Raw genomic sequence first — 27,537 nt, 5'->3', positions numbered from 1 at the left:
TCTTCACCTTGAATTTTGCAATCAATAGTTTCATAGCCAAAATGGTTGATGCCTCGGAGGAAACACACATAACACATTACATAGTGAGCAAAACACTTAGTCTATGTAGTTGATTGCTTGTGAGTTTGAACTAAAGTCATCTATATTTGTTTGCATCACATATTTTTTTTTGCATATGATGCATTTTTTCTTTGACACATATGGTTCATTGTGAATTTGGAGTAGCCAAGGAATGGAGTGCTTACACTAGCAAACAAAAAAGTCTACTTCAAATAAACATGCCATCGAGGTGGAAGGAAAAGGAGAAATGTTTTGCATTTGATGTTCAATTGATTCTATACAATTTTAGTGAGAAGAGAGAGAAAGAAGACTTGAGCCAAAAGTAGTCCAAAATGCAAGATAACAAAAATGACTAATGTGAGGCAATCAAAATCGTATCATGCCTCAAGTGCAAGAGATTGTTTCTGGCAGTGGTTAGAGACTAGGTGACAAAATAACAGACATTGAATAGAAAATTGACAAATTTCTATCAAATTTACCATCTCTATTGTAAACATGCATAGTAATGCGAAGTGACTTTTTGCTAAGCACATCGGTGGTTTCATGTAGAGAGTTTCATATTTTTTTGAACTTTTATTAGTTTTATAAAAATTCTACTTTTTAAGAATTTAAAGAACTATCCACATGAGGTGACTGCCACTTGATCCAATAGTCCTAGGGTCTTTCCATGTAGCTATCTGCCTACTGCAATTTCATATGGGTTTTTATGAGGGTTGGTCTTTCCTACATCTACTATATGTCTTTCGTAGCTATGGCTACACCTTCTTTGCTATCTAAAATAGTTGTCGTTTTGACGTTTCCGTTTTTAAATGGCAGGGTGGTTCATTCTTCTTCTCCTTCACAATATTCTCCCACTTTGTTTATAGGCACAAGTGCAGTGCTCTTTGTCTCATACATTTTTATTCCTTTTATTTTGTTTTGATGGATTTCTTATAAAAAATATTATGCCCATTTTATTCAGGTTCTTCCCTACTTCGGCCCATGTATGTGGTCTTATTTTCAACAACTACTCAGTCATTCATTGGATGGTTGTTGAGATCCATTCTTGTAAGCTCATAGAATCAATTATTTTTGGAGTTTCCTTATATTGCAATGCATGACTGTGACTTATGATTTGGCTTCATGTTCTCTTGTGTAAGAGGGTTAGGTTTTCAAGGTGCAAGGTTGGCTTTCTCTTGAAATGATAGATGTGAAGGAATGGATCATAGGCGTGCGTGTGTGTAGCAAAGATGGACAGAGAAGAGAGGGAAAGAGAGAGCATGACTTAGGGATGTGGGGTAGAGCTCCCAAATCTCGCTGTATGAGCACAATGTGAGAATAATAGAGATCTCCTTATTCTTTGTATGTATAAAGAATAAGGAGATAAATGTGGGCGGCTAGACACTGATTGGCGGACACGGGAAAATCACGGTGAGGCACACCGCCTTTACCTAACATTCTCCCACTAAAGGCTGTGTGCCAATAAGTGGCAAGAAGACTAGCCTACAACTAGTATATACAAGAGAAGATAGATCTCAACGTATGCACACTGGCTCACTCCAAATATGTGAGTGCATTTGTAACCGCTCTAGTGGAAATGCAACATGCATACCACTACGGCTAGAGCCATGATGACACTCCTGATGCAGGTATTGAGTGACGACCTACATGGCTACACAATGCACAATGCCGATGTCAGTCATCACACAACTGACAACCCCCACTACAAATCCACCAATCGCATAAGCAAGATCAGGTCTCGAGACCAAAAGGTCAGACATGAGAGACCCAAAATCCAATGAAACATGCACTATGTGTGACAACCTATCCCTATCAGCAATCTCAGTGCCATATGCATCCTCATCAAGAATCACCTGACTATGCATTACTATGTCAGCATCGTCTGGCAAAGGCATATCTGCTGAGAATGACTGTAAAATTGAAAAATCAGCACCACTACAATCACACAAAACAATCTGAAGGACACTGTCACCCTCAAACCTATCAAACGCATCATAGAACAATGCATTGGTCTCCGGCTTGGTCTCCGGCTCAACTGATGTCACCTCAACTGATGACTCACCAAGTTGTGCATCCCGAGAGATACCACTGCTTGCATGAATGTCACCCCAAAACAAATGCACAACCTGCTCTCCATGCAGCACATCTTCAAAAGAGACACGCCTTGTCTCTCGCTCCAAACATGGCTGCAAATTCACAGAGACTACACCGCCTCGTGTGTCAAAAATATGCAAAGGGTATACCAGACCACTCCTAGCCCCTCTGGCTATCACCAGTGAACCCCAATGCATCTGAAATGACCGCTTTCCAAGTAGTACACAATGTCCCCTACTCTACAACTGATGCACTAAAATGAGACTCTAACTGAGTCCTGGTACATAACGTACATCTCGTAGCGTAAGCAATGCACCGCTAGGTAAAGACATGCATACATCTCCAACACCCTCTATGTCATATGTTGAACCATCAGCAAACTGCACACAACCAAGTCTCCCATTAGAGAGAGAAAAACAAATTTTTACATGGCATCACGTGAAATTTTGCATGCTCGTCTAGTAGAAAACGCGTAGACAATGTGCTATCCCAAGACACAAAGTAGTCTGAAGGCAAGCTAGACTAAAAAGTGACATGCCCATCATGCATACTCTCTAGTATCTTTTCTCATAGTAGTAGCATGCATCTCCCTCTTTTGTTGCCTCATACTCTTGAAGCAACGGTGCCTAATATGCCCATCGTGGCCACAGTGCCAACATGTCAATCTTGCGATCGTGAGCGAGAACCGCCTCTAACCTGAAGCGCCTTCATATCCATGCCAAAACCATGGCAAACAATGTTGGAATCACAAGACTCTCTCACCCAAGAGCAAACCACTATCTCAAGCAAAGAAGGTGAGCAAACGGTCAAGCTCACTAGCCTCCGCAATAACATATCTGAAAAATTTTTGGCAGAGTCTCCTCTGTAATAACTGGAGCAAAAAACTCAGCAGTAAAGTGCAATGGAGACAACAACAAATGCACAAATGGACAATTTGGGAATGTACTCATCTGGAATCACTTCACAAAGTCATATACAGAGCCAAACCGCTCAAGCCGGAGTATCACTCAACGGTGCCACAAATGACATACATATGTGAGTGAAAAACTACTACCAAAATGTGTCAATGAATGAACAATGTGCTAGAAAACCGTAGCATACAAAACCCATGTAAATGTGGGAGTCAAAACTCAAACACTATCAAGAGTAACAAGAATTGTACTTGTAGAGTAGAACAAACTCATGTATGGATGAAAAATATGGCTGCAAAAAAGCCCCAAATTCAGCTCTCAAATAGTTGAAGAAACAAGTCACAAGTGTGTCATAAATTAGCTTACAATTGAGCCATACGTAGGCACCTACAAAGAGAGAACGATGGCTGAAAAATTCAACTCACAAATGACCCTCAAACCTGCCTGTAAACCTGTCAATGTGAGAGCTAAGCTCGATCACAAACTATGGCGAGTAAACTCTAGCCACTATCCCACAAAAGCATACACAAAGCAAAAGCTCAAGACACCTGCTCTATCAAAACCAGTATGCAAGTCAAAACACTGGAGAAGATGTACTCAATTGCGTACTAGACTCAAAACTGGAAGCTCCAAATGGCCGAGTACTCACAGCTCAAAGACCAAAAATGCAGAGCGGAACACGCCTGCGATGCACCACCCAAAAGGGAAAACAATGTACGCAAATAATGAGTGCTACAAGAAATCGCAATCTTGATTGCAACAATGATGCGCATAAAACGGGTACAAAACCAGTAACCAAAGTGATTGCACACTCAAAACCATGAGCAACCAAAGCGCATCAAACCACACTCCAAATGCATACACCAATCTCCACACTTTGTATACATTATTGCAAACACCTGCAAATTTAGTACACAAATACCTGCTCTACCTGTGACTGCCAAAAAACATGCTCGAGACATACATTGCCGAGCTCAAACTGCAATCACATCAGTCTCCCTGAGCATCAAACCTGTATCTGTACCTGTACTTGAATACTTGTATCCAGAAAAGAAGATCTCCCTCCTACAAAGACAACTTGTCCATGCAAGCGCCTGTTACCTATGTGCGTGCCTCCTAGCATACGAAATCTCAACCTCAAAGGGCTGCTCTGTAGTCTGAGATACACACACCAGAAGAGGGAAAAATGGTCAAAAATCGATGAAAAACGAAATATACAGGTTGCTGCAAAAACTTTTGTGATCAAAATTAGGTCAAACGGACACCACAATTGCATCCAAAACGTGCCAAAAAAACCCCAAAATAGTCCTGGGTTGCACAGATCTGAGTCCATATGAGCAAATTATGGCAAAAAACGTGATTTTCGGGTCCAAACAATGCTCCTACGGATATCAATTTCTACAAATCTTCTACAGTGTGGGTTGAGTTGTAAGCACTAGAAAGATTTTATAAGCTCTCTGTATGGCTGCTCACCTGTCCAAGCTCTCTAACAGCTGCTGCTATGACCACAGTGTTGCGGATTCGTGCCTGCGTCGCCTCCCCTACCAAGCTCTAATACCAATTGTGAAGGAATGGATTGTAGGTGTGCATGAGTGCAATGAAGATATGGAGAGAGAGAGAGAGAGAGAGAGAGAGAGAGAGAGACAGAGAGAGAGAGAGAGAGAGAGAGAGAGAGAGAGAGAGAGAGAGCACGACACAAGGATGTGGGGTGGAGAGAGACCAAATCACACTGTATGAGCACAGTGTGAGAATAATAGAGATCTCCTTATTCTTTGTATGTATAAAGAATAAGGAGATAAATGTGGGCGGCCAGACATTGGTCGGTGGACACGGGCAAAGCACGGTGAGGCACACGGCTTTTACCTAACAATAGATCCCATGTCACCATAGAGAGACATGATATCAAGGTTTAGATGCTTGTGTTCCATGTTTATCTCAAAGATTAGGTTGGATTGATGGGTTGCACTATCCTCCTTTGCATTCCTTATCACTTCCCATAGTTTATTTGTCCATGGTTCCTCAATCTCTTGGATAGGTGCTATCAATATGACTCGTTGTCATCTTTGGTGCTCCTATGGTGTTTGCAATCAATTTGAATTTTTGGTCTAATCATGGCTCATTGTTATTCATCAAGTTGTATTTTTGGCTCATCATCAATTTGTGGTTTTCTACCTCCATGTTTTTTTGTGAATTTTTTGTCTAATCACGGCTCATTGTTATTCATCAAGTTGTATTTTTGGCTCATCATCAGTTTGTGGTTGAGTTTCTACCTCCATGTTTTTTTGTGGTTTTGGTTCCATTTTTGTTTGAGGGGATGCTGCATCAATTTTTTCTTTAAGTGTCTCAAGCTATAGAGGCAACATTGTCTCACATAGTAGTAGGAGAAAACTGCATGTGCTTGACGTGAACGACATGTTTTTAAAACATTGACACGGGGAAAATGGGATAGAGAGAGAGAGGGGGTGCACAAGGGAGGGGGAGAGAGGGTGAAAGAGAGGAATCAGTAAGTGAGAAAGAGATGTGGAGGCAAGGGGAGGGAAAGTGCATGAGAGGTATTCAGTGGATGGAGGATAAGGAGGTGAGATGAAGGGAGATATGGCAATGGCATGAGTGAGATCAAGGTGGGGTGCCATGAAGAGAGAGAGACATGTAGCCTTCAACCTTCAAAATAGGATTAGTGTGTCCTATTTATAGGTGTCAAGATTGGGCTATGAGTGACTGGAACATTCATACAATGTACGATAACTGGTGGTAACTCTGTCATGTACTTGATCACCTTCAAGGTAATTATTCAGAGATAACCCGTTGTCCAAGGCATCTCTTCAAGGATTGCTTCCCACTTTCTACAACAAGCCAAGGGAAAAAACCTTCTAAAGAGGGAAAACAGTGTCTAGTCAATCCTAAGTGTGTTCGCACACATCATTACGATAATATGATAACAGATAAGCATCATTGCTTGCACGCGCGCACACACACACAAAGAGAGAGAGAGAGAGAGAGAGAGAGAGAGAGAGAGATGCCTTCGTGCACGTGGTTGCCATTTTCAAAGAGATAGTTATTCTTCAAAAAAATGAAACATTTTTTTCGTTTTATTTTTCCAAATTAAAACGTGAAGAAACTTCAGAGAGACCTATAATACCTCCTCACTATGTGGGCATTCTATTTCTAGCAACCTTCTGCAAAACTCAAAGAAGAAATATATATTCACCCCTTGCTCTCTTCCAAACCATAAACACATCGTAAAGCCATTTAGATCTTGTGCCATTAGCAAATTTTCGATGTCTGATTGAGGCAAGTAGACAACCATTTCCTAGGTTTTTGGGCATTCTTGGTGTTAAAATCCACCTTTGAACGGCGGTTTTGTGATTGTGTACAAATGGATTTATGACGTACACTTTTTCGAGTGATTAAACATCTACCATATGAAAAAAAAAACTTGCATTCAATTACTAGTTCAAAAAGTACTTCTTTATTGAATGAGGAAGTGGCAATTTTATCATTTTTTGTTATTTTTGCTTGTATTCGTTCTTAGTGATTGGAAGCGCTTTTTTTTTTTTTCCTTTTAAAAAGCCCTCTAAATGACCCCCAAAATCTCCTAATGCCATTTTATAAATTTTGAAAAGACCCTTTTACAAATTTTAAAAAGACTGCAAACAAGCTATAGGGCACTCCACGCCATACATAGCCAGCAGACTCTGAACGAAGATTTTAATCGTCCAAAGTTAAGAAAGCAACTTGCATCAACACCCTCTCTGAGAGAGAGAGAGAGAGAGAGAGAGAGAGAGAGAGAGAGTGTTTAATCAGAGAACTACCATTGTAGGAACAATCCCAAAGTCATCTGGACCATACACAAGAAGTTTTGGACAAATTCTCACAATATTTCCCACATTGTGACTTACTCAACATCATGAGCTTCTGTGAGGGAGGCGCCGCATACCTAGCTAGGTACGATTGGGATGCGGTGCCTCTCGAGCAGAAGCTCATGATGTTATGCATTGTATGAAAAACACTGAGAAAGACTCCGTTTTCCTACATGAGAAAATTTCTAAATCTTCTTGTGATAGGAGTCCTTGGAAAGACTTTATATTCCTAGCGATGGTACTTGCGAGAATTTCTTCCTTTAGGTAGGACTTCAATGTGCTACCATTATCAGATGCAAGGCAAGGATTTGCTGATAACAGAGAGGCATCCTTGAAGAAAGTGGTGCCGCTCTTTTGTAAAGATGTAATGCAACTTCCAGTCAGACCACAGATCTCAATTTTTCACTAATAAAGCATGTATCCAACAAACAGTCAACTTACTTGTCCAGCTCGTGTTATAATATATACTACAGCAAACTCATGTTAATGGGAAGCCAGTGTTGATCACAAGTCTTATTTGTTGCACCTATTTGCTCAGGAATGGTGGAAGCAAATGGTTCCTTGTATGGGGGCCAAGGCGCTCTCTTTAGCACATACGCACAGATTGTTAATACAAAGATTAGAATCTATAAGGGTGGGTCTACTGCAGGACAGCCTAATTGAAATGGTAGCTCTGCTGCATCCATGCAAATTTTGCATTGTAAACAGCAGCAAATTGTCTGCACTATATGGACTCTGCCACGAGTTCGTTGTCCCCTCCGATTCTTCATGGTAGCAATGAAACAAGGATCAAATGAGTAATCTGTCCGTAACCCCTTTACAGGAATCATTCATGAGCCCTTAAGGGTCACCATTGATGGGCCACCATGGGACATCATTGATTTATGATGTCAAAGGGCAATGCTTTGCAGAATCATGCACCTCACTGCACATACGATGTCTGCACCACATGAAGCCATTATCCACCTCATAACTTCCAAGTGATCCTTTCCCCCGACAAAAAACTTGCCGCTGAAGCATTATCTTGTCATTGCAATGGAAATCCAAAACACACCTTCCATGCATTTTTTGTCAAAGGTTGTCTAGAATCCATTCAAGTGGGGCTTTTGTCAAAATAATCATCCGCAAAATTCACGGCTGCTGCAGTTGAGCATCACACCCCAAGATGCAAGAGGTATACTCACCACATCTGCAAAACCATACAACACCTCAAAACGAAACACCAATCCTCTCTCCAAAGAAGAGAATATGTACTCATGAATTGGTCTTTCTATGTGATAAGCTATGTATCATGCATGTTATGGGTAATGTATTCTCACACAGAGATGTAACCAGCATGCTGGAGAAGCTACCTTTGCAATTGTGATGGCCAGAATACAAAAATGCCAAGCCCCATAAACGTAGAATTTACTGTATTATCAAGGTAATGCTATTTCACATGTGCTATTTCACGTTTACATGTTATATCTATGGATGGTGCCGCAACCGTGATTTGAAAAACTTTAACCTGTCTTTGACTGCTTCTACTTCACTGTTGTACTCCTTGAAGTAGTACTCCTCTTGCCTTGATATCAGAGGAACCTTGCCGGTGCTGTAACAGAAAGAGCACAGGCTAAAGTTGGATCGCACTTCTTTGAAGCGAGGACCAATGATAGGATATGAACAGACAGAGCACGTCTGTCGACCGTGCCTTACACGGTCCTCTGTCTCTAGCCTTGCTAGAATATTCAAGATCCCAAACCCCCATTCAGCATCATTAAAAAGCTCAACAAACTCTGGATAAGATATGCTAGTACGATCCTCCTCCTCCTCTCTCGTGATTTCCACAAGTTCATTCTGCTCTTGAGGCGAAGATAGGTACGCAGCCCTCAAGACCTTTATATACTGGCTGGCATCCCCCTTGGAGATTTCCCCACCCTTATTCGCCGAGGATCGCCACACCAGTGCATCGAATGCTGTATGCTTCCTCTTATCTAATGGACCCCCACATATTGGTGCAAGCACCGCAAACACCATGCCCAAGTCTACTCTCCCTGACTCATTCAAATCCAAGACAGTTAACACCTTCTCATTAATCGCTTTCACGGCACCCTGAAAGGCTTCTGGTTTCAGAAAATGAAGGAGCTGCCTCAAAATCCTCTCCAACGCCTCTTTCCTGATGGATTTTTCAGCTGTTCCGGCGCCAGATGTGGATATGGGAGGATTTGGCCTACTAATTTCCTTCTTTATGCTGGATATGTCACACTTGCTCAGCCTTGTACACCTCTGAAATTTCCGGATTTCTAAAGCGCATGCAAGCCATTGGCGGGGAGTAGTGCTCGCATTAGCCCTTCGAAACCTTGCAATTTCAACCGTCGTTGAGTTATCTTCTGCTCTAAAGCTATCTCCTACTGAACCACCATTCTCCTCTCCTCGCCGTAGAAAGCTCGAAAGCCCTTTTGGCCTTCGTTCCATTTGCCTCAGATGTACAATGGCATCATACAGCTCAGCTCTTTTGGTCATCTTGTAAGCTTCTTTAAAAGCTCTCTTGGCCTCATCTATTTGCCCTGCTCCGAGCAACGACACTGCACGATTCAGCTCTGCTCGCCAGTTTCGGCTTTGCAACGCCAGCACTCTTGCATACATATCAGCAGCTCTTTGAAACTTTCCTGTGTCTTTGAAGAGAGTGCCTAGGTTGAAGAGAGCCTCAATGTGATCTTGCTTGAGCTCTATAGCTTTTTGGAACTCCTTCACAGCATCGTCACAATCACCCAGAGAATGTAAAGTGGAACCAAGATCACAATGCGCATCTGCATAATCTGGATTCAGAAAAATAGCCTCTGTGAGAGCTTTCTTTGCCGCTCTATACTCACCAACACCATATAAAGCACTTCCCAGATGCTTCAAAGCTCTATAGTGCTTGGGTTCACGTATAGCCGCCTCCTTATAGTGCTCACTAGCACCAAGAAGCATACCCTCGCCTTCCAAAGCTATGCCCAGATTGACATGAATTTGAGGAAGCAGGCTACCCCATTGACTGCTGCTGATTTCCCCTGCATCCAAAGCCAAGGTATATGCCTCCCGTGCTTCTGAGATTCTTCCCAATGAGTATAATGTGTTACCATACTGAAAATGGGGTCTCACATCTGTGGGTTTCAGCTCAGTAGCTCTTCTGAAACTCACTAGAGCCTCTTTGTAGAGCCTGTGTTCAAAGAGAGCTCTTCCTATGGCCATGTGAGCATCAAAAGCCTCTTCTTGTGTTCTTGTTGCATTTGCCCGTTCTCGAATTTCACCTAAACTTCTTTGAAAGTTGGCATAATCCGTACCAAGTTCTTCCCAAGGTCTTTTGCCGATGGCAACCTCAACTGTAGAAGTATTACCTGCAGCCCCCATATCCCTAGATAAACCAACCGTAGTGGTCGTGGCAGAGACATCATCAGCCTTTGATTTCCTGTTTTTTGCATCCATTTTGGCCTCAATCCTCCTTATAATCATCTCCAAATCCTCAACCAGACGCCAAGTATCATCATAAGCTATGCCATTCCTGGGCGAACCAGCCCAAGACCCAACACTTCTCTTCCTTCGAGAGGCAGGGGTGACGTTTCTGTCATCCCCAGATACAGAGATAGCACCAGATCTCTTGCTAGGTAAGCTAGAAGCTCGAGAAGTACCCTCCAAACTAGCAATGTCATCCTCTTCCTCTTCGCTTGTCTCTTTCAGTCCCTCCAGATTTAGTGCGTCGAAGTCCCTGTCCACATCACCCGCTCCATCATCATAGGTTTGCAGTAGGCCCTCAAAGGTGAGACCTTTTTGACTGTCAATGTAATCGCCATATGTGCGGAAAACTTCATCCAAAATGGCAGAGATTTGGTCCTCACTGAACTGCACTCTAGGGTTCACAGCCACTACTAGAGCTGACATTTCTTCTCTGTTCAAATGCCCATCTCCATTCGTGTCGAATTTGTTGAAGATCTTGGTTACTTTTTGCACTCGGAGGCTTGGAGGATGTCCTGCTGTAGCCATGGTCGACTTTCTGGGTGTGATTTGTAGCAGATTTAAGAGAAGGTTTGGCAGAGCTTATGCGAAATGGAGGCAGAATGGAGGGGTAATTGCAAGCCTCGCATTACTCAAATTTGTTCTAGTTCAAGCAGAAAAAAGCAGAGACTTACTTCGGTTAGCAGAAACGGGGGCTCTGCAGGAACGTGTGTGTGTGTGTGTGCGCGCGCGCGCGTGGGTGTGTGTGTGTGTGTGTGTGTCCCCGGAGCCGTTGAAGAATTGTTGGAGAAATGTGTAAATTCTATTGGGTACTATATGCTCTCATCAGTGAGAGTACTAGACTACTAGTACATGCTCACTCTGTACAGCGAATTGCGTGTGCGTGCGCGCGCGCTAGCTTTCCCCTGTGGGGTGGAAGCTCCGCAAAACGGCTAGCAAATATTAAAGGCAGAATGAATCAATGAGTGTTAGAGAAGGAAGGATTTTAAAGGGGACACATGATGTGAATCTCATTGGTAGGAATGATTCGACAATGAGGTTTCATTGGTAACGTGGTGAGAATTTGCAAGAGGTAAATTGAGAGGAGGGACTTCCTCGTTAATAAATCACACGGGGTGGACCGAGGGATCAACGGCGTGCATCCCATCCACCATTGATCCCTGTTTTTGCGTGACCTCAAAAGTTTAGGCTCCCATCGCCACGTTCGTGCATCAAGCCCCCAACCTCATCCCATAGACTCCGACACCCTATCCAACCCGCCTATCACGCATCCATGCAAGCATTGTGAGGCCGCGCATACAAATCCTCCCCCCCCCGGTCATGTGGATCCGACGGTCTAAAGCCCTCGCCCCGCCGAAAAAGAATCCCTGTCGTAGATCCCATGATTGATACCCCGTGTCACTTATAAACGAGGGAGGGACTTGGGAGAGTGCTGGCCTATGTGGCCACTCGCAAGTGATAAAATTTGTGGGCAACGACAAGAGTTCTCTCTCTCTCTTGTAGCGTGCACATGCTACGGTCACTCCTGCCTTCGATTGCATTTGGAACGGGGCTTGCCGATCGTTTGTTAGCGCACACGACGTGTTGAACTAAACGTTTGTTTTTGTCACTGTCGAGATGAACACAAACTATGTGCACAGTGGAAAGTGTTGCAGTGAGCGCCACCTCAGTCGCTCGATAGCAGCTTTTGTAAGCTCTCTGCGCATCCAGCTTCCTTGTTGCCAACTGAATGTTCAACCGTTCACGTGAACGTGGGGGGGGGGGGGGGGGGGGGGGGGGGGGGGATTATTGCGGTGAGATCCATGACTGAGTCGTTTCTTTGAGACAAGGGTGTGGCGAGCTTCGTTGACGTGGCAGCCCGCCCCTTTTTGAACGAACACTGAGGTGAACGCCTACATGTGCGCAACACAAGAAGCTTTGACTCTTGTAGTGCGCACATTGTACAGCCACTCACAACGTTCAATTAGCTTGGCCCACCATTTTTTAGACGAGTGTCGAACGCTTGGCCAACTAAGCCACCACAATGAAAGCCTCCCCGCCCCCCCCCCCCCCCCCATGCGTTTGCGACGGCCACACACCAAAGCAATTGGGCTCTTCATAAGCGCTACTGCAAGGTGTGTTCCTCCTCATTCTTCTTCTTCTTCTTCTTCTTCTCTCTCTCTCTCTCTCTCTCTCTCTCTCTCTCTCTCTCTCTCTCTCTCTCTCTCACACACACACACACACACACACACATGATGTACAAAACTTGTAGCAGCATTTCCAACACAATATGTTTGTTTCCCAAGCAATTGCCTGGGTATTTTACCCTACACACACACACACACACACACATGCTGTACAGAAATTGCAGCAGCATTTCCAGCACAATATGTTTGTTTCCCAAGCAATTGCATGGGTATTTTACCCTACACACACACACACACACACACACACACACACACACACACATGTCGTGGTGAAATTGCAATTGCATGAGTATTTTTCCTTCACACACACACACACACACACACACACACACGTGTGCTCGTCGAATGTCGTAGCAAGGCCATAGCCTCTTCTTCACACATGTTGTTTAGTACTTGCGACACTTTGCAAAACTGGAACACACATAAAATTTTCTCAAAATTCGTGGGTAAATGGAGAAATTAACAAACTAATTGTCACAAAATATATTGGGTCATCACACATCTTACTTCGCAAGATGTCTTCTCCGCCTCTTGCCACTACTGGCATGCAGAGAGCTGAGCAAGGGGAGGTTGGTAAGCCGTCTAGGCCCTCTTGGGCAATGCATTCGAACTCAGCACTGGTGCTAGAGAAATGCAAGGAATAGGTTCCTCTTTCCCAAGAGACAACGCCTTTTGAGAAGGCAACTTCTATCTTGGTATGATGGAGGAGGCTATGGTTACGCCTCCTTTAACTAGGAAAAAATGGCTAAAGGTAGAGATATATGTGCCAACACATACTTCAGATGAGCAACCACAAGTCACAAATGCGGACACTCAACAATCAGTGTGTTCTCCCCAAGATACAGATGAAGGCAATAAAGGAACGAAGCGCCAGAGGGCAACAACGATAACAACTGATGACAAAAACACACATACTTTAGGGTCGACGGGGATCAGTGGACGGACATCAAGAAGGGTAATTTTTTGCCTAAAGATTGGGAAGACTTGGCTTTTGCTCCAGATAGGGACATCAATGGTAGCTTCAAACCGAAGCATGCACAAAACCGTAAAGAAGCTTCACAAAAAGGAGCTCTCCAAGCAAAACTCTATTGGCAGTACCCCCAGCACTTGGCACTTCTTTAATATGTGCGATGCTTTGTGGGGAAGACTCCAAAGTGCAATAGTAGATGCATTAGGGTAAAGGCGGTGTGCCTCTTACCTCGGTCAGACACGTCATAGATGTCCGACCGTCCATTACTTGTACACACCTTATTCTTTACTAGGTATAAGAATAAGAAGCTCTCTCACACATACAGTGTTGAGCTGTTCCACTCACATCATGTGTTCTCTCTATCTCTCTCCTCATTCGCACCTCACAATTGGTATCAGAGTGCATGGCGATCGCAGAGAGCACGCTGACTTCGAGAGTTGCGAGGCAATAGCTCGCTCGCTTTTGACGATGGAGACATCAAGAAATCTTGAAAGCTTTGTTAGAATGCAATGGGAGCTTGTGAGCTCAGCTGAGAGTGATGTATTGTCATAAAATCTGATATCTAACTTTACCAAATGATTTTCTCATATTAAATTGATCATTTAATGTGAGAGAATAAACGGGAACAAGAGTTAGAATAGAGACATGTGCTTCTAGACCTATCTCATTACGGGATCAAAAGGAGAGATGGTTGCATCTCAATAGGGGTCCAAAAGGAGATGGTCTATCAAAGAGAAAATGTGCAATAAGTGCTTCTAGACTTACCTCAACATAGTCTATCAAAGAGCAACGTGCATCTAATGGATCTTAAAAGACCTTATGGTTAGCTTCATTAAAGACCTCCAATAGTTAGTGTTAAAAGTCCTTTGACCTTAGGAACCTAGGGTTGAGCTGAGGTGGGAACCCGACCTAAGCTTAAGGTGCTTGTCATGCTTGATGACTAAGGTGCATGCTTGATGACTAAGGTGCTTGAGGTGCTTGTCATGCTTGATGACTAAGGTGCTTCAGGTGCTTGACATGCTTGATGACTAAGGCACTTGAGGTGCTTGTCATACTTAATGAGGGGTAAGGTGCTTGAGTCAAAAAGAGACCCTACAAACTTAATGAGTAAGGTGCTTGAGAAGCTTCCTATGCATGAAAGTCTCAAAGTTAGGGGAATCTTTGACTTAACCTCCCACTCACCCAAAGGGCACCCCTTTTCTCAAAGGGCACATGAGACACATGTCAGACTCTCCGTATGCTTAACCACATAGTGTGCTTAAATGCTATTGGTTGGGCTAAAGAGGGGTCCAATGATCTTCTAGTTCCATCCAACAAATATCTAGATATTTTCAAGCTCTCTCTCTCTAAGGGGTAAGGAGTACACTTGTCTAAAGACTACCCATGCACCCATCCAACAAATATCTAGATATTTTCAAGCTCTCTCTCTCTAAGGGGTAAGGAGTACACTTGTCTAAAGACTACCCATGCACTTGAATGCATGCTGCATGTGATTGGCTAGGGAGGAGAGGGGTCCAATGAGCTTGAAACATGTGTAAAAGCTACAACTTGCCCCAAGAAATCAGGGGGGTGCTGGGGGGTATACACCACACACGCACTCATTTTGTGGATTCATTCTCACTTAGTGAAAGTTGAGGAACTCCACCTCCGTCTCCAAGCTTGTGAGAAGTGAGAGCCTACACCAACACTCTTGGCTATGGAATGCAAATCCAACCAAGAGCCATGCTTCAATGCTTAAGCTTGCCATCTTCTCTATCTTCATTACTATACTATTATGTATGCTAGCAAGAAGAGTAATGATAAGTGAGGAACTATTTCTTTCTCCTATGGAATGTTTCTTCTTCCTCTTCCCTATCCTCATTCACCGCCAGCTCTCTCCACCTTCAAAGGTGTTTGAGGCCTTGGGACTGAGGCTTGGGATAGTTAATGCTTTCTACAAAGGTTATGTGATGTTTGTGATCCATGAAGCTTTCCATCTTCATTGCATCACCTAGGTCACAAGGAACACAAAGATTGTATTGTACCAAGTCTCTCTTGATGGGAGAAACTATAAAACAAGTGGCTATTGGAGGGAACCGGCTCCATATGAATCCAGTCCTCAACTATTGTCGTGTTCTCTAAACTCTCTCTCTTGCAAAAGTATTGTTCATGCCAAAGTTAACTAAGTACCATGTTTATGTTGTTACCATCAATTAATTTCACGTGTTATGCTCACAAAGTAATCTCACAAAAGTGCTTCACCTAATTTCCTAATTCCGCTACTCTCAAAGTTCATAGGCCATTTCCATTACATTGGTATCAGAGCGTTTGGTTTCTCTTTTCTGGCTTAAGAAGAGAGGTCCTTAAGTAGCCTATTAATGGTTGATTTTGTTAATTATATTAGGGTAAGTGGGACTGGGATCTATTATCGATTTTGTTGAGCCCACTATGTGGGATATGGTGCACACCTCGGGAGCTTTGGTCTTAATAATGGAGTTTTTTTAGACTTGCCTACGGCTTTACCATTATTGAGCCATTAAGAAGTCCGAAAGGAGCTATCCCTCGGCAACTTCGCTATGTTAGACTCACTCCACTACTCTCTATAATTAACCAATTCGAGCCTTGGGTGTAGATACTTAAGTGCCTATTTTTAAAAGCTAAGAGGAGTAGCAACTAAGGTTTTGAATTGCCAAAGCATACACTAAGTAAACACATAATTTTAATTAACATGGATGACAATAACCAAGAGAGTAAAATGAACATTGATAACTTTGATTTTGCACATGAAGGTGCTAATGATGATGCCCCCGTGTTTGTTAATTATCTTGTTACTAGGTTGCAGCAAGCTATAGGCAACCCCGTTTTGCAAGCCGAAGTTACTTAACAACTTCGTGCTTATGGGATTTCCTTTCCTCTCCAAGAGGAGAGAGAGCTTAGGAGGACTCTTGATGGGACCCCCAAAAGAAGGCTCTCTCTCATACGAGAGGAGGAATCCAAAGAACAAGAAAGTAATGATTCCCTAAGTTTCTCCGAAGATGTGGCTCCATGAAGACTGCGGACTAAACGATCGCCTCCCAAGAGAAAACGATTAGCTCATAGTCCTTCTCCTCGTCACTCCGAAAGGGAAGAGAGAAAACAAAGGAAGAAAAGGGCAAGAAAGAGGTCACCCTCTTCTCCTTCTTCTTCACCTTCCTCCTCTTCCGACAAAAGCAATAGTTATTCTCTTAGAGAATACAAGAGGGGAGGACATCACAAATCTTATTCTCCATGGCGAAGGTCACAAAAGCTCAAGAAGTTCAAAGAGGGAGGAAGAGTATCTCTTTTCTCACCTATGATGGCACCTTTGGTGCTATTGACAAACTATTGGCCTTCATCTAACAATTTGATGCGGCCTTTGGAGAAGAGGGCTTCACGGAGTCCTCCAAGCTATGTCATGTAGCTATGCACTTCCAAAAATTGGCTCGTCAATGGTGGGCTAGCCTTCGTGGCAACGGCGAAGCCCCAAAGACATGGAAAACTCTACCAGTTTCCATCATGAAGCAACTCCTTGCAGGTGATGCAAAGGACAAAGTGCTTACCAAATGGTGAAGTTTAAAGTTTCTCTCTCATAAGTCTATCCACAAATATGTGGACAAGTTTTGGGATTTACATCTCAAGGCTATTGTCTTTCAAAAGATTGACTTTGCCAAGCAAAAGCAACAATTTTGTGCGGGATTACCCAAAGAGATGGCCGAGTATGTCAACTCTCAACGGCCTAGTTCTATCACTGAAGTAATCCACCACACCATGGTTGCTTCGCACATCAATTTCCAACAAGGGGCTAGACGGAATGTCAAGCCCATGGAAAATAAAGACAAAAGTAATGCAAAGGGGAAAACCAACGCCCAAAATTCTTACCAAGGCTATTCCAACAACAACAACAATCGGTCCAAGGAGAAGGGAGTTCACAAAGGTAAATATAAACTCTCTCCTAAAGAGCTAGAAGCTTTTTGTAAGGACCACAAAGTTTTAAGTGTGGGGAGCAAGGCCATGGTTATCGTCCTTGCCCCAAGAGAATTGCCCGCAATGAGACTCCTAGAGCCTCTATGTTTAAAGCTCCAAAAGAGGATGCTCATTGCCAACGATTTCTCCTTTCCTATGCTTGGGGAAAGGTAAGGGAGCATGATGCCTTTATTTTGTTTGACCCCGGTTCAACTCACAACTTCATATCCACGAAGTTGACCACCAAGCTAGGCATACAAGCCCACGAGATGGGAGATGCCGATGGATCTATCAAGGGACAGGACATCTCAATTACTCCCTTAATTGGAAAATTGAGGCTTCATGTCCAAAGCTATGTGGACAAAAAGGATTTATTCATCTCCCCTCTCAAACATGATAATATTATCATTGGGGCACCATGGTTTAACCACATGGCTTCCAACATGAAGTTCCCTGAAAGGAGAATCTACTTCACCTACATGGAAGAGAGCATGTACATAGATGCTAATGAGTTGGGGAACACCATATCCTTGCAATAAAGGGAATCAAGAGGATTTAGAGTTGTCTAATTTCCTAAATGGATCCCAAGATGTTTTCATTTATGACATTCTTTGTGGCTTGTCCTCTTTGTCTTGTTTTAGCCTCAGCCAGTCATTCTCCCCCCCTCCTTGCTCATGTCGTCCCCGACATGGCTGCTGATCCGCTTCTTCATCGTATGGTTTCACGCATCTTGATCAGTGATTCATATCTTTATGCAGGTTCATCATTGTTGGGACGAAAATATCAGTGTTTATGGTGAAGAAGCCTGTGTAGAACGTTTCTTCAAAGGCCTGGAGGTGATAGGATGGTAGAAACATTATCCTTTGATACAGCGCATGTATCACCTCCTTGGAAGGCTGACCAGACAGATCATAAGCGCATCTGTAAGTATCTTGGAAGAAGAAGATACTATCTGTCACCTGGCCTGGCTCGAATGTCTCAAATACTGCTAGAAGGGTTTTGCAGATTTTCTTCATCATGATGCACGTAAGGTCAGGTGAGCCAGTGAAAAATTTGATGGCGCCCGTTAGGGTTTTCACCATGTATTGGACACTTATTCTCTCACCTTCCTTCAAGCCCGACAGTGTAGGATAATTCAGCCAAGTGGGTTGGCTCCTTTGCAAGATCTCCTGGGCTTTCCACGTCCTGATCCTTGGTACAGGACAAAAGCTGAGGTTGTCTCTGATGTTTTTCGATGCCTCTACCAAGTGGATTAGGTATTGTGGGTACTTTGTGAGCCAGGCCTTCCTCCATTTTGGCTGAGAGTCAACTATTAGCTTGACCCCTTCTGGTTGGGAGGTATCTGCGTTGTAGAGTGGTACGGTCGGCTCTTCTCTTATCCGCTTATTGATGGTGGCTGCTTCATATTTCAGCAATGCATATGGGAGAGAGGGTTGAAGCCATTCGCGCTTGAGGTTGCTGTCATCAATCTTCTGAATGGTCATAGACTTGAAAACCCTCTGCTCCCACTCCAAGGCTTCCTTTGTTGTCTCTTTGATTTCCACCTCTATTGCCTTCCTTAGCTTCTCTTCCTCCTCCTGTGTTAGATCTTGTGGCTCTTGAGAGGATCCTTCTAGGATTTCCTCTTGCATAGGCGTGTCCACCGGATCTGCCACATTTTCTAAATCGATGCCCTCATTGGCTGCTGGCCCTGTGCCTTCTTTCTCTCCTGCTTGCTGTCCTCTCAGCTCCTCTATCTGCTTTAGTAGTTTCTGTTTTTCTGATTCAGCTTCTTCGCCCATATTCACGAGGAGGTCATTTAATTCGGCATTTATCCTTTCCGCCTCCTCGAGCTTTCTTTTTATACTTTCTACTTCCTCTTGCAGGGCTTTTTGGTCTTCTTCCATTCTTGTTTGCATGGCAATGGACCCTTCTGCCATCGTCAATCTTTGCTTTTTCTCTAGAGTCAGCTCCTTCTGAAGTTCTTGCATCTGTTCTTCATAGAGTTGACTTTCCGTAGTGATGTGAGTCGAGCTAGTAGCTCTGACTCTGGCAAGGGATGCCCGCAGCCTCTGGATGGTCTGATCTTTCACTTTGAGCTGGTCCTTGAGCTCAAGGAACTCATCCTGGCTGGCTTCTTGATCTATCTCCACCTTTTCTTTGGCATTTCTCATGGCTTCAACTTCTTTGGATTCCTCAGTCAGTTGTAGGGTTAGGTTATCCCTTTCCCTCTCGGCATCTATCAGTGATTTGCTGAGTTGCTGACATTCCTCTTCAACTCCTTGCATTCTTTGGGCTGATGCTTGATTATCTTCCTCCATTGCCTGGCATCTTTGCAATGCCCTTGCTAGGCCGGCCTGTAGCTCCGCTTCTCTCTCTTTCTGCCTTTGACTTTGTCCTTGCAAAGTGTCTACTTCCATCTTAATCTTCACTTCAGTGGCTTTGAGAGCTGCCATCTCATTTTCTGAAGCCATGGACTGCTCTCTCAACCCGGTTAGCTTCGTCATCACCACATCCCAGTCGTTGGAGGGCGGGTGCAGATCCACTGTATCTGTGGCAATTTCTTTTAGTTCCACTAGCCTGATGCCTTGCATTTGTTCTTTAGGCCCTGTGCTTGCCAAGTCGAATGCGACTGTGGCAGCCTCTTCTTTTGTGTACCCTACAGCTAGCAGGTCCAGAAATGTGATGTATTCTTCGTTTGGATTTTTCTTCTCACTCTTGGGTTTAATCTCTTCCCTTTCCTGGCTTTGTTCTCTCTTGGGCTCCTCCTGGCCTTTGTGTTTGTCCTCCTCCTCTTTATCTTCTTGTGGAGAGCTGTGAGGAGGTGGTGAGGGCGGTGGGCTGGGTGGTAGAGATGTAGGTTTTCCCTTTAAATCTCTGTCTACCTTAGTTTTTCTTTCTCTCTCTTGGTTCTCTTGCTCATCTAGTAGTTTCTGTCGTATTTGCTCCACTTCCTCCTTTGTAAAAGGTACATGCGGTATATTTTCTGATGCGGCATCAAGAATCTCAAATTTTTTGATATAATCCTCGAATCTGTCCCTTTGCACTCTTCGGGATGATCCCGATATTGACTCTAGAGATGGCTTCCAAAGTTCACTCAAATCACCTTTAAGGGCTCTCTCTACTCTGAAGCTCTCCATCAGCCTCTCTAATCTTGCAGCTTTTTGTGACCTTGTTTCTTTTGCAGGCACTTGGGAAAATTCCTTCTTTCCTTTCTTTTGCTCTGGCTGCTCCTCTTGAACAGGCTCTAGCCGTCTTTTCAGTCTTGTAGCAACCCTTGACTTTATCTAGGTCAATGGTTATGCCATTTCTTGAGACAATGTGTCCTAAGATGCGGCCTTGCTTAACCATGAATATACACTTTTCCGGGTTAAGACAGATTCGATATGTCCTGCATTTTTCAAAGACCTTTTGCAAATGGTCAATATGTTCCTCTCGTAGAAGAGAGTGTACACAAAGATCATCCATGTATATTTCTAAGAATATTCTTAGGTATTCTTTGAACGCGTGCGTCATTAACCTTTGGAAGGTGGTTGGGGCATTAGTTAAGCCAAACGGCATTACTCGATACGCATAAATTTCCCATTCTATGGCAAACGCTGTTTTGTGTTGATCCTCCCTTGCTATTGCCAGTTGGTTATATCCTGAAAACCCTATGGTGGCTGCATTTACCTTTTTGAGGTTTACACACACTCGCAGTTTTCCATTCTTTTTGGGAACTACCACAATGGGTGACACCCAATCTGTATGTTCAATCTCATAGATTAATTCAGCTTCCATCAACTTATCAATCTCTTCTTTGATTCGTTTAGCAAATGTATCATTGTATGTATAAGGACATTCTTTGCTAGGTTTTGCATCTGATTTCAAAGGAATTGTATGTTGGCATATCGATGGATCAACTCCTTTGAGGTCTTTATAGGACCATGCAAACACATCTTTATACTTCTTGAGAAGTTGTGTTAGCCATTCTTCTTCTTCAGGCTCTAAATCGTTTGCTATATAGATCGGCTGAGGCTTTTCACCTGGTTCTGCAAGGTCTATCCTTTTTGCATTTTTTGGCCCATCGTAAGATTCTTGGTTGGTTCTTTCCCGTACTTGTGGTGTCATGATGATTTTTCTGTCATGGATGGTAAATTTCCGATAGTGCGATGGTACATTCATGTTTCCCTTTTCGGACTCCCCTTTACCATCACTATCTTCTTCAGCACTCCATATCTCACGTAAAGACCGTTTCAGTTCTTGGTATTTCTGTTTATGCTCTAATTTGGTCCACTCTTGGTCTTTTGTTGTTTCTTTTTTTTATTTTTGAGATTTTTGTGATTTTGTTTCTGTTTTAGCTTTTCGTTCCTGTTTTATTTCCTCTCGCGTTTTTTTCCTTCAATCTTTTGAGAATCTTCCTGATATTTGATCTTTTACACAATCCTCTTCTTTTACAAGCATCAAATAGTGAGTTTTACCTTTTATCTTGGGCATCAGGTTCTCTCTCGCTTTGTTTCCTGCTCGTTTCCTCCTATAGCGTTCCTGGCGTCTAGGGTCTTGATTAGCAAAATCATAAAACTTGATATTCTCAGTTTCCCTTCCACACTCATTTGAGGTGTCTGAACACTCATTATCTGCATCATCATTTACTTCCAGATGTTCAGAGGAGTTATAAAACTCTTCTTGTTCTGGTGGTTCTATCGTCTCATCTTCTCCTAGTATAATGTTTACCATGTAGTAGGGTAGCACATCATAGCCATCCTTATCGCAAAATTTTGTTGTTAGACTATCTGTAATGGTACAGACATCCAGTGTTGCTAGTATGTGTTCCCATTCTAGAGGTTCCAAGGAATCTTCAGGGAAAGGTTCCGAAATATACTCCTTGTCCTCAATTGCTCTTTCTAAGACGCATTCTTCTCTTCTTAAGCTTCCACAATGTGAAGCTCCACACATCCATAGCTCTTTTTGTTGCCCTAACCATGCTGGGATTTCCGATCCTGCTACTGTAGCTGAATCAAACTCTTCCACAAGTGTTTGGTTCACATCTTTGTAACTATGGTCTTTTAGGTGTATTTTAGTTGTTGTCTCGCCATGTCTGAGGTATCTGTGGTCGTAACCCCAATCTTGGACCATCTTCAATTGTCGCATGAATGGTCTTCCCAAGATGATCTCATAATTGTTCTTTTTGTCGAAATCGACTATCGCAAATGTATGCTCATACTCGATCCCGCATGAAATGACAATCACTTTTTCTAAGAGTCCCAGAGGCTTCTCCATGAACCCGTTTGCCAATTGCAATTTCATTCTGGTAGCTCTCAAAGCTCGTTTTCCCCATTTTTTCCAGATTTCCTTGGTGGCGATAGCAACTCCTGCTCCACTGTCAAGAATAGGTTTGGAAACTACTCCTTGGAATTCTACTGGTAGTGTGGTGTTTCCATCTTCTCCCTCGCAATACTCTCCAACCTTGTTTAATGGTACTGGCCTAGTGTTTAGTTGAGGTCTGTCCAATTGCCTGATCCCTTCTTGTAGCCTCAAGGTGGGGTCTTTCACTCCAAATTTTTCTAGGAATTTACCTACTGTGGTCCACATGTTTGGTCGTAACCTAAGGAGTTCTGCTAATGTGATTGTGCATGCCACCGGGGTGGACAATACCTCAATCAATCCTTGTGAATCCATCACTTTGTTAGAAGAAAGTCTTTGAGATGGGATTGCTCTCACTTCCGACTTGGCTTCATACTCTCCTAGGTAAGAGGGTAAAGTTCTCAGCAAGTCTGGTTGGCTGTCCCTCGAACTAATTGATCCCTGGTTCCCCCTTGTGAATGTATCTCAAAGTTCATTTGTGACCTTGCCTCAAATTCTTCGATAGGAGGTAAGGTTACATTCTTTTCTTTTCTCATGCTATTCATGTGGTTACTCATCCTATTAGCCTCGTTGGCCTCACGGATTTGCTTCCACAGATCGTCTAGACCGTTACAGTCCTTACCCATTTCTATCAATGTTTTAGGCTGGAACCCATCACTTGCCTCATCTGTTGTATTTGGCACTATGATAGGCTCCCCTCTGGACTCATAGGCATTAGTGAGTCTTTCCTTTGTTTCTACTTGTTCCTCTAAAGTTGGTTGGACAGGGGTTGGAGCTAGTGCCTCATGCCAATTTGCAGGTTTACCCAGCGGGTCTTCCATCAATGATTGAGTTGTTTCGATCATCTCTTTACACATTTCCAACCTTTTTTTTTCTATTTCTGCGTATGGATAAGTCATCCACCTTTACTCCTGGGTTTGGTTCTTTTTTAGTCTAGCTTCATAAGCTTTTAGAAGCGCATCCAACTGCTCATTTACCTTGTCTACCAGTACAGATCCTCCTGATCCTGCACTTTTGGGCTCTGCTATTTCCTTGGGTGCTATGGTTGTCGTGGTGTGTGAGCTTAAGCTAGCTAGATCCTCTAACCGCTCTAATATATCCTTTGTATGTTTCAACTCCTCGGATAGAGCTGTTTGCTCTCGTTCTTTCTTGGCTTTCATGCGCGCTTTTCTACCTTTCCAAGTGCTTCTCTGATTTTTCATTTCTGAACTCTGGGCATCGGTTTTTGGCTCTTCAACTATGGGTTCATTCGTCATTCTTTGAGCTTAGGCTCTTGTTATTGCCTAAATAGGTATGATTGTTTCATTTTCTGACCCTCCACTGGAAGGTATTGTTTCTAGCATGTTCAAGGTGGTTTTTGCTCCTTTGCTCGGGTTTTTAGGGCAATCGGGAATCATATGAGTAACTCCACACTCGGTGTAGTATGCGTTGACTCTAATGATTTCATCATGAGGACAGTTTCTTAGCCAATGGTCTCCACCACACTTGTAGCAGGGTCCTTTGGGTTGTTGAGGTGCTCCTTGAGATCCTCTTTGTTGGTATGCATGTCTCTGTCCGCCCATGCCTCCGTTGGCTATGAACAACAATGTTCGTTCATCTAAGCTATATCTCCCTTCTCCTGCTGCCTGTGCAGCTGTTGGTGGTCCTGTACTTCCTATCATGCTCCATGGTTCTGGTGTCGAGGGTTCTTCCGGTGGATAATAGACAGAGTTTGCCGCATATTCATTGGGATCTTCATAATATGCATGCATAGGCACCAAAGCCTTATCCTCTGATTCAGTTACAGTTGTTGTATATCTTATACCAACTGGTCGTAATCCTGGTAGGGGTGGTTGTTGCCCCAACACCGGTTGTGGTCTTTCTACCAGGACCTACCAGGACCTGTAGGTGTAGAAAGACCACACTCGGTGTTGGGGCAACAACCACCCCTACCAGGATTACGACCAGTTGGTAATCGGTTTCCATCGATTCCTAGGTTGTTGCCCCAACACCGGTTGTGGTCCTAGGAATCGGTGGAACTTGAGGAGAGGCTACCGGATCTTGGGGAGCGTAAGGTCTCTCTCTCACATATCCCTTGTTATAATAACATTCCTCTGTCCCATGGTTTGTCCATTTTTGTTCAATAGCACACCACTTGGGCTGTTTAGCCTGGAGTTTGGCGTACAAGTTAATCTTTTTTAGCACTTCATCTACAAGCTTCTCTTGGTTTATAGCTACTTCTCCTTTTGGTGTCGTCTTAGAAGACTTGCTTCCACTTTGTTGTGAAGATGAATTGTCGTCAAGGTCCTTGAACTCCCCCTCTTTGTAGACCGCACAATTGTCCATAAGGTAAAGAGCCTCCTTGGTCAACTCATTCAACGTCATGCTCCTCTTCATATGTAAGTCTTTCTTGAGATCATCATTCCTTAGTCCTTGGATGAATATCAGCATGAGTCTGGACCGAGTTGGCAGTTCTTCCACAGGATAGAACTTAACATATCTTTTTAGTCTTAGGGATGTCTTTCGTACAGATTCCCCATCTTTCTATTTGAATTTATGGATTTGTGAGACGGTATTATGAGCTATCCCCCTTTGTGAGAATTCCTCGATAAATTCGTCAAACACTTCCTCCATAGACTCAAAGTCTCTACGCTCTACAGAGTCAAACCAAGTGGCAGCGTCATCCTCTAGGGTTAGTCCAAACCCTGCAAATTGGGTAGGGAAGTCTAACACCTCTTTAGCTCTAATTACACGCACAAAGGCTGCTACATGATCTCTTGGATCTCTGCTTCCTGTGTATTTCTTGTTTACCCATTTTTGCACTTGAGAAGGTCTAATTCTCCGATGGTCTACAAACCTCATCATTGGATCTCCACGTCCTAATCGATATACCTCTTCAGGTCTTCTGTAATAGGCTGGTTCCTCTCCTAGTGGTGCTCCTAAGCCATAATTTCTAACAGTTCTTGCCAGAGATGGTTCATCTCTTTGAACTAGTTCTATGGGTGGCCCTCCAGGTTCTGTTGACCCTTGAGTCTTTGGCTTACTCTCTCCTTGATACCTTGAATAGAGTGGTGGTTCTTGCAAATCCCTTAGCCCTCATGCGGCTTGATAACCATCTCGGTTTCGGTCTTGTTCCATTGTTGCACTCTGTCTAAGCCATGCCTGCAATGATGGCTGGTTTGCTGGTTGGTTTTGGTTGTTGATTGCCTGCGGTCGGGGGTGGAATGTGAGGTAGCATCATAATCTTTTGAAAAAGGATTCGTCGACTTGCTTGGGGTGTAGGTGGCTCTTGGCACTTCCTCAGGGGCATATGCTGATGCTCCTGGACTTGTTGCCCTTTCTACCTCCTCTGGGAGAATACGTTGGTATTCTCACCCATATCTATCAACAAAAACTATACCCTTCCCCATAGGAGTTTCATAAGAGAATAAGTAAAGAACATTGTCTTTGCTTAATTCGTTTACGTATGGTTCTTTGCTGCGAAAGTAAGCGACTATACCCTCACTCTCATGCTTGTAGATTCCCACGTTCTCGTTATAAGTTGGAACCCTGGTTGTTTTCTTATCATACATAAAAATAGCTCCGGGCCGATCAATGTTTTGTGGCGGTTCTTGAGCTTCTGAAACCATTTTCCCTTTCGCCACATTGTCATTAGGAAAAATGTGGACTCTCTTTGGGCCATATAGGATTAAGGTTAATTAGGCTCCAGCCAATAGGAAGAGAGCAATGTATATAAGTCTAGAACCTAAGAAAGTAGAGAGAATAATAGGGTTGTCCACTCATTTATTTCTTTGTATCCTAGAGGGAGGTGGATGGGTAAAAGAGGGAGGGAAAAAAAGGGAGGGGGGAGTGGTGGGTCCACACATACGTTTTGGCAAAAACCCTAAAATTTCAAAATTAAGAAAAAAATTAAATTCAAAATATTCCATCCAAAACTCCCCCCAAACCTACCCTATGATCAAAAAGTCATTTTCTCACTCTAGAACCTTTTTTCCAAGACTCTCTTCCTCCATAGCCCCTTTCCATAACACAAAGCTCTCACTCTCTCTCTAAACTCTTACACCTTCCTCCTTCTTCAAGCTCTCCATTGCAGCTTTAAGCTCCCACTATCTCTCTAAACTGTCTCCCTCCTCCTTACTCAAGCTCTCCATTGCAACTTTAAGCTCCCACTCTCTCTCTAAACTCTGTTTCCCTCCTCCTTCCTCAAGCTCTCCATTACAACTGTAAGCTCCCACTCTCTCTGTAAACTTTGTCTCCCTCCTCCTTCTCCAAGCTCTCCATTGAAATTTCAAGCTCCCACTTAAGCATCCATGGCAAAAAATGGTCAAAATAGACGCCCCAAACCCATCATTCAAAGTATGGTTCTCCACAACTCGAAGAATGAGGAGCAGCAATGGGAACCTCAGCTTTTTCAAGAAGGTGCGTGGGTCTACATGCAACCTTCCGCAATCAGTCCCCATCGTGTTCGTGAAAGAACAAACGTTGATCTCCATTGGAAGGGAAGACTACTAGGCTTCAAGCAAGTAAGAGAGAAGGGTACGGTGGCAATCATTCAACATGTTTTCATGTTTGGACACATGCGTCTACGAGGGATCACCAACCCAAGGGATTTTCCTTGTAATTGTATGTCCCTTGCACTTCGATGGTTTTGGTGGTAACAAAAAAATGGACTTTTTACATCTCACGGACTGTTTTGTTTCTATGTAGATTTTTTTCCTTCT

The 27,537-nt window shown here is 43.4% G+C and overlaps 1 protein-coding gene across 2 annotated transcripts; it reads right to left on the bottom strand.

The window, feature by feature from the left end:
- Positions 1-7,345: 7,345 nt before the first annotated feature.
- Positions 7,346-11,345, bottom strand: LOC147448005 (putative TPR repeat-containing protein At2g32450). Of its 2 annotated transcripts, none has more exons than XR_015189670.1 (2): positions 8,278-11,345; positions 7,346-8,114 (listed from the first exon to the last, which is right to left on the bottom strand). XR_015189670.1 is itself a non-coding variant. In XM_086523902.1 (2 exons), exons 1-2 carry the CDS (start codon positions 10,925-10,927, stop codon positions 8,057-8,059), a joined length of 2,553 nt encoding a protein of 850 aa, XP_086380028.1. In that variant the 5' UTR covers positions 10,928-11,345; the 3' UTR covers positions 7,346-8,056. The 2 variants fall into 2 exon arrangements, 1 of the variants encoding a protein (XP_086380028.1); XM_086523902.1 differs by having other exon boundaries at positions 8,433-11,345.
- Between the last annotated feature and the right edge of the window lie 16,192 nt (positions 11,346-27,537).

This window comes from Adiantum capillus-veneris, chromosome 11, assembly GCF_014529385.1.
Source record: "Adiantum capillus-veneris isolate H3 chromosome 11, ASM1452938v2, whole genome shotgun sequence".
NCBI classification, from domain to species: Eukaryota; Viridiplantae; Streptophyta; class Polypodiopsida; order Polypodiales; family Pteridaceae; genus Adiantum; species Adiantum capillus-veneris.
Note: the sequence above shows the minus strand (reverse complement) of the source record. Positions and strands in the feature narration are given on the sequence as shown.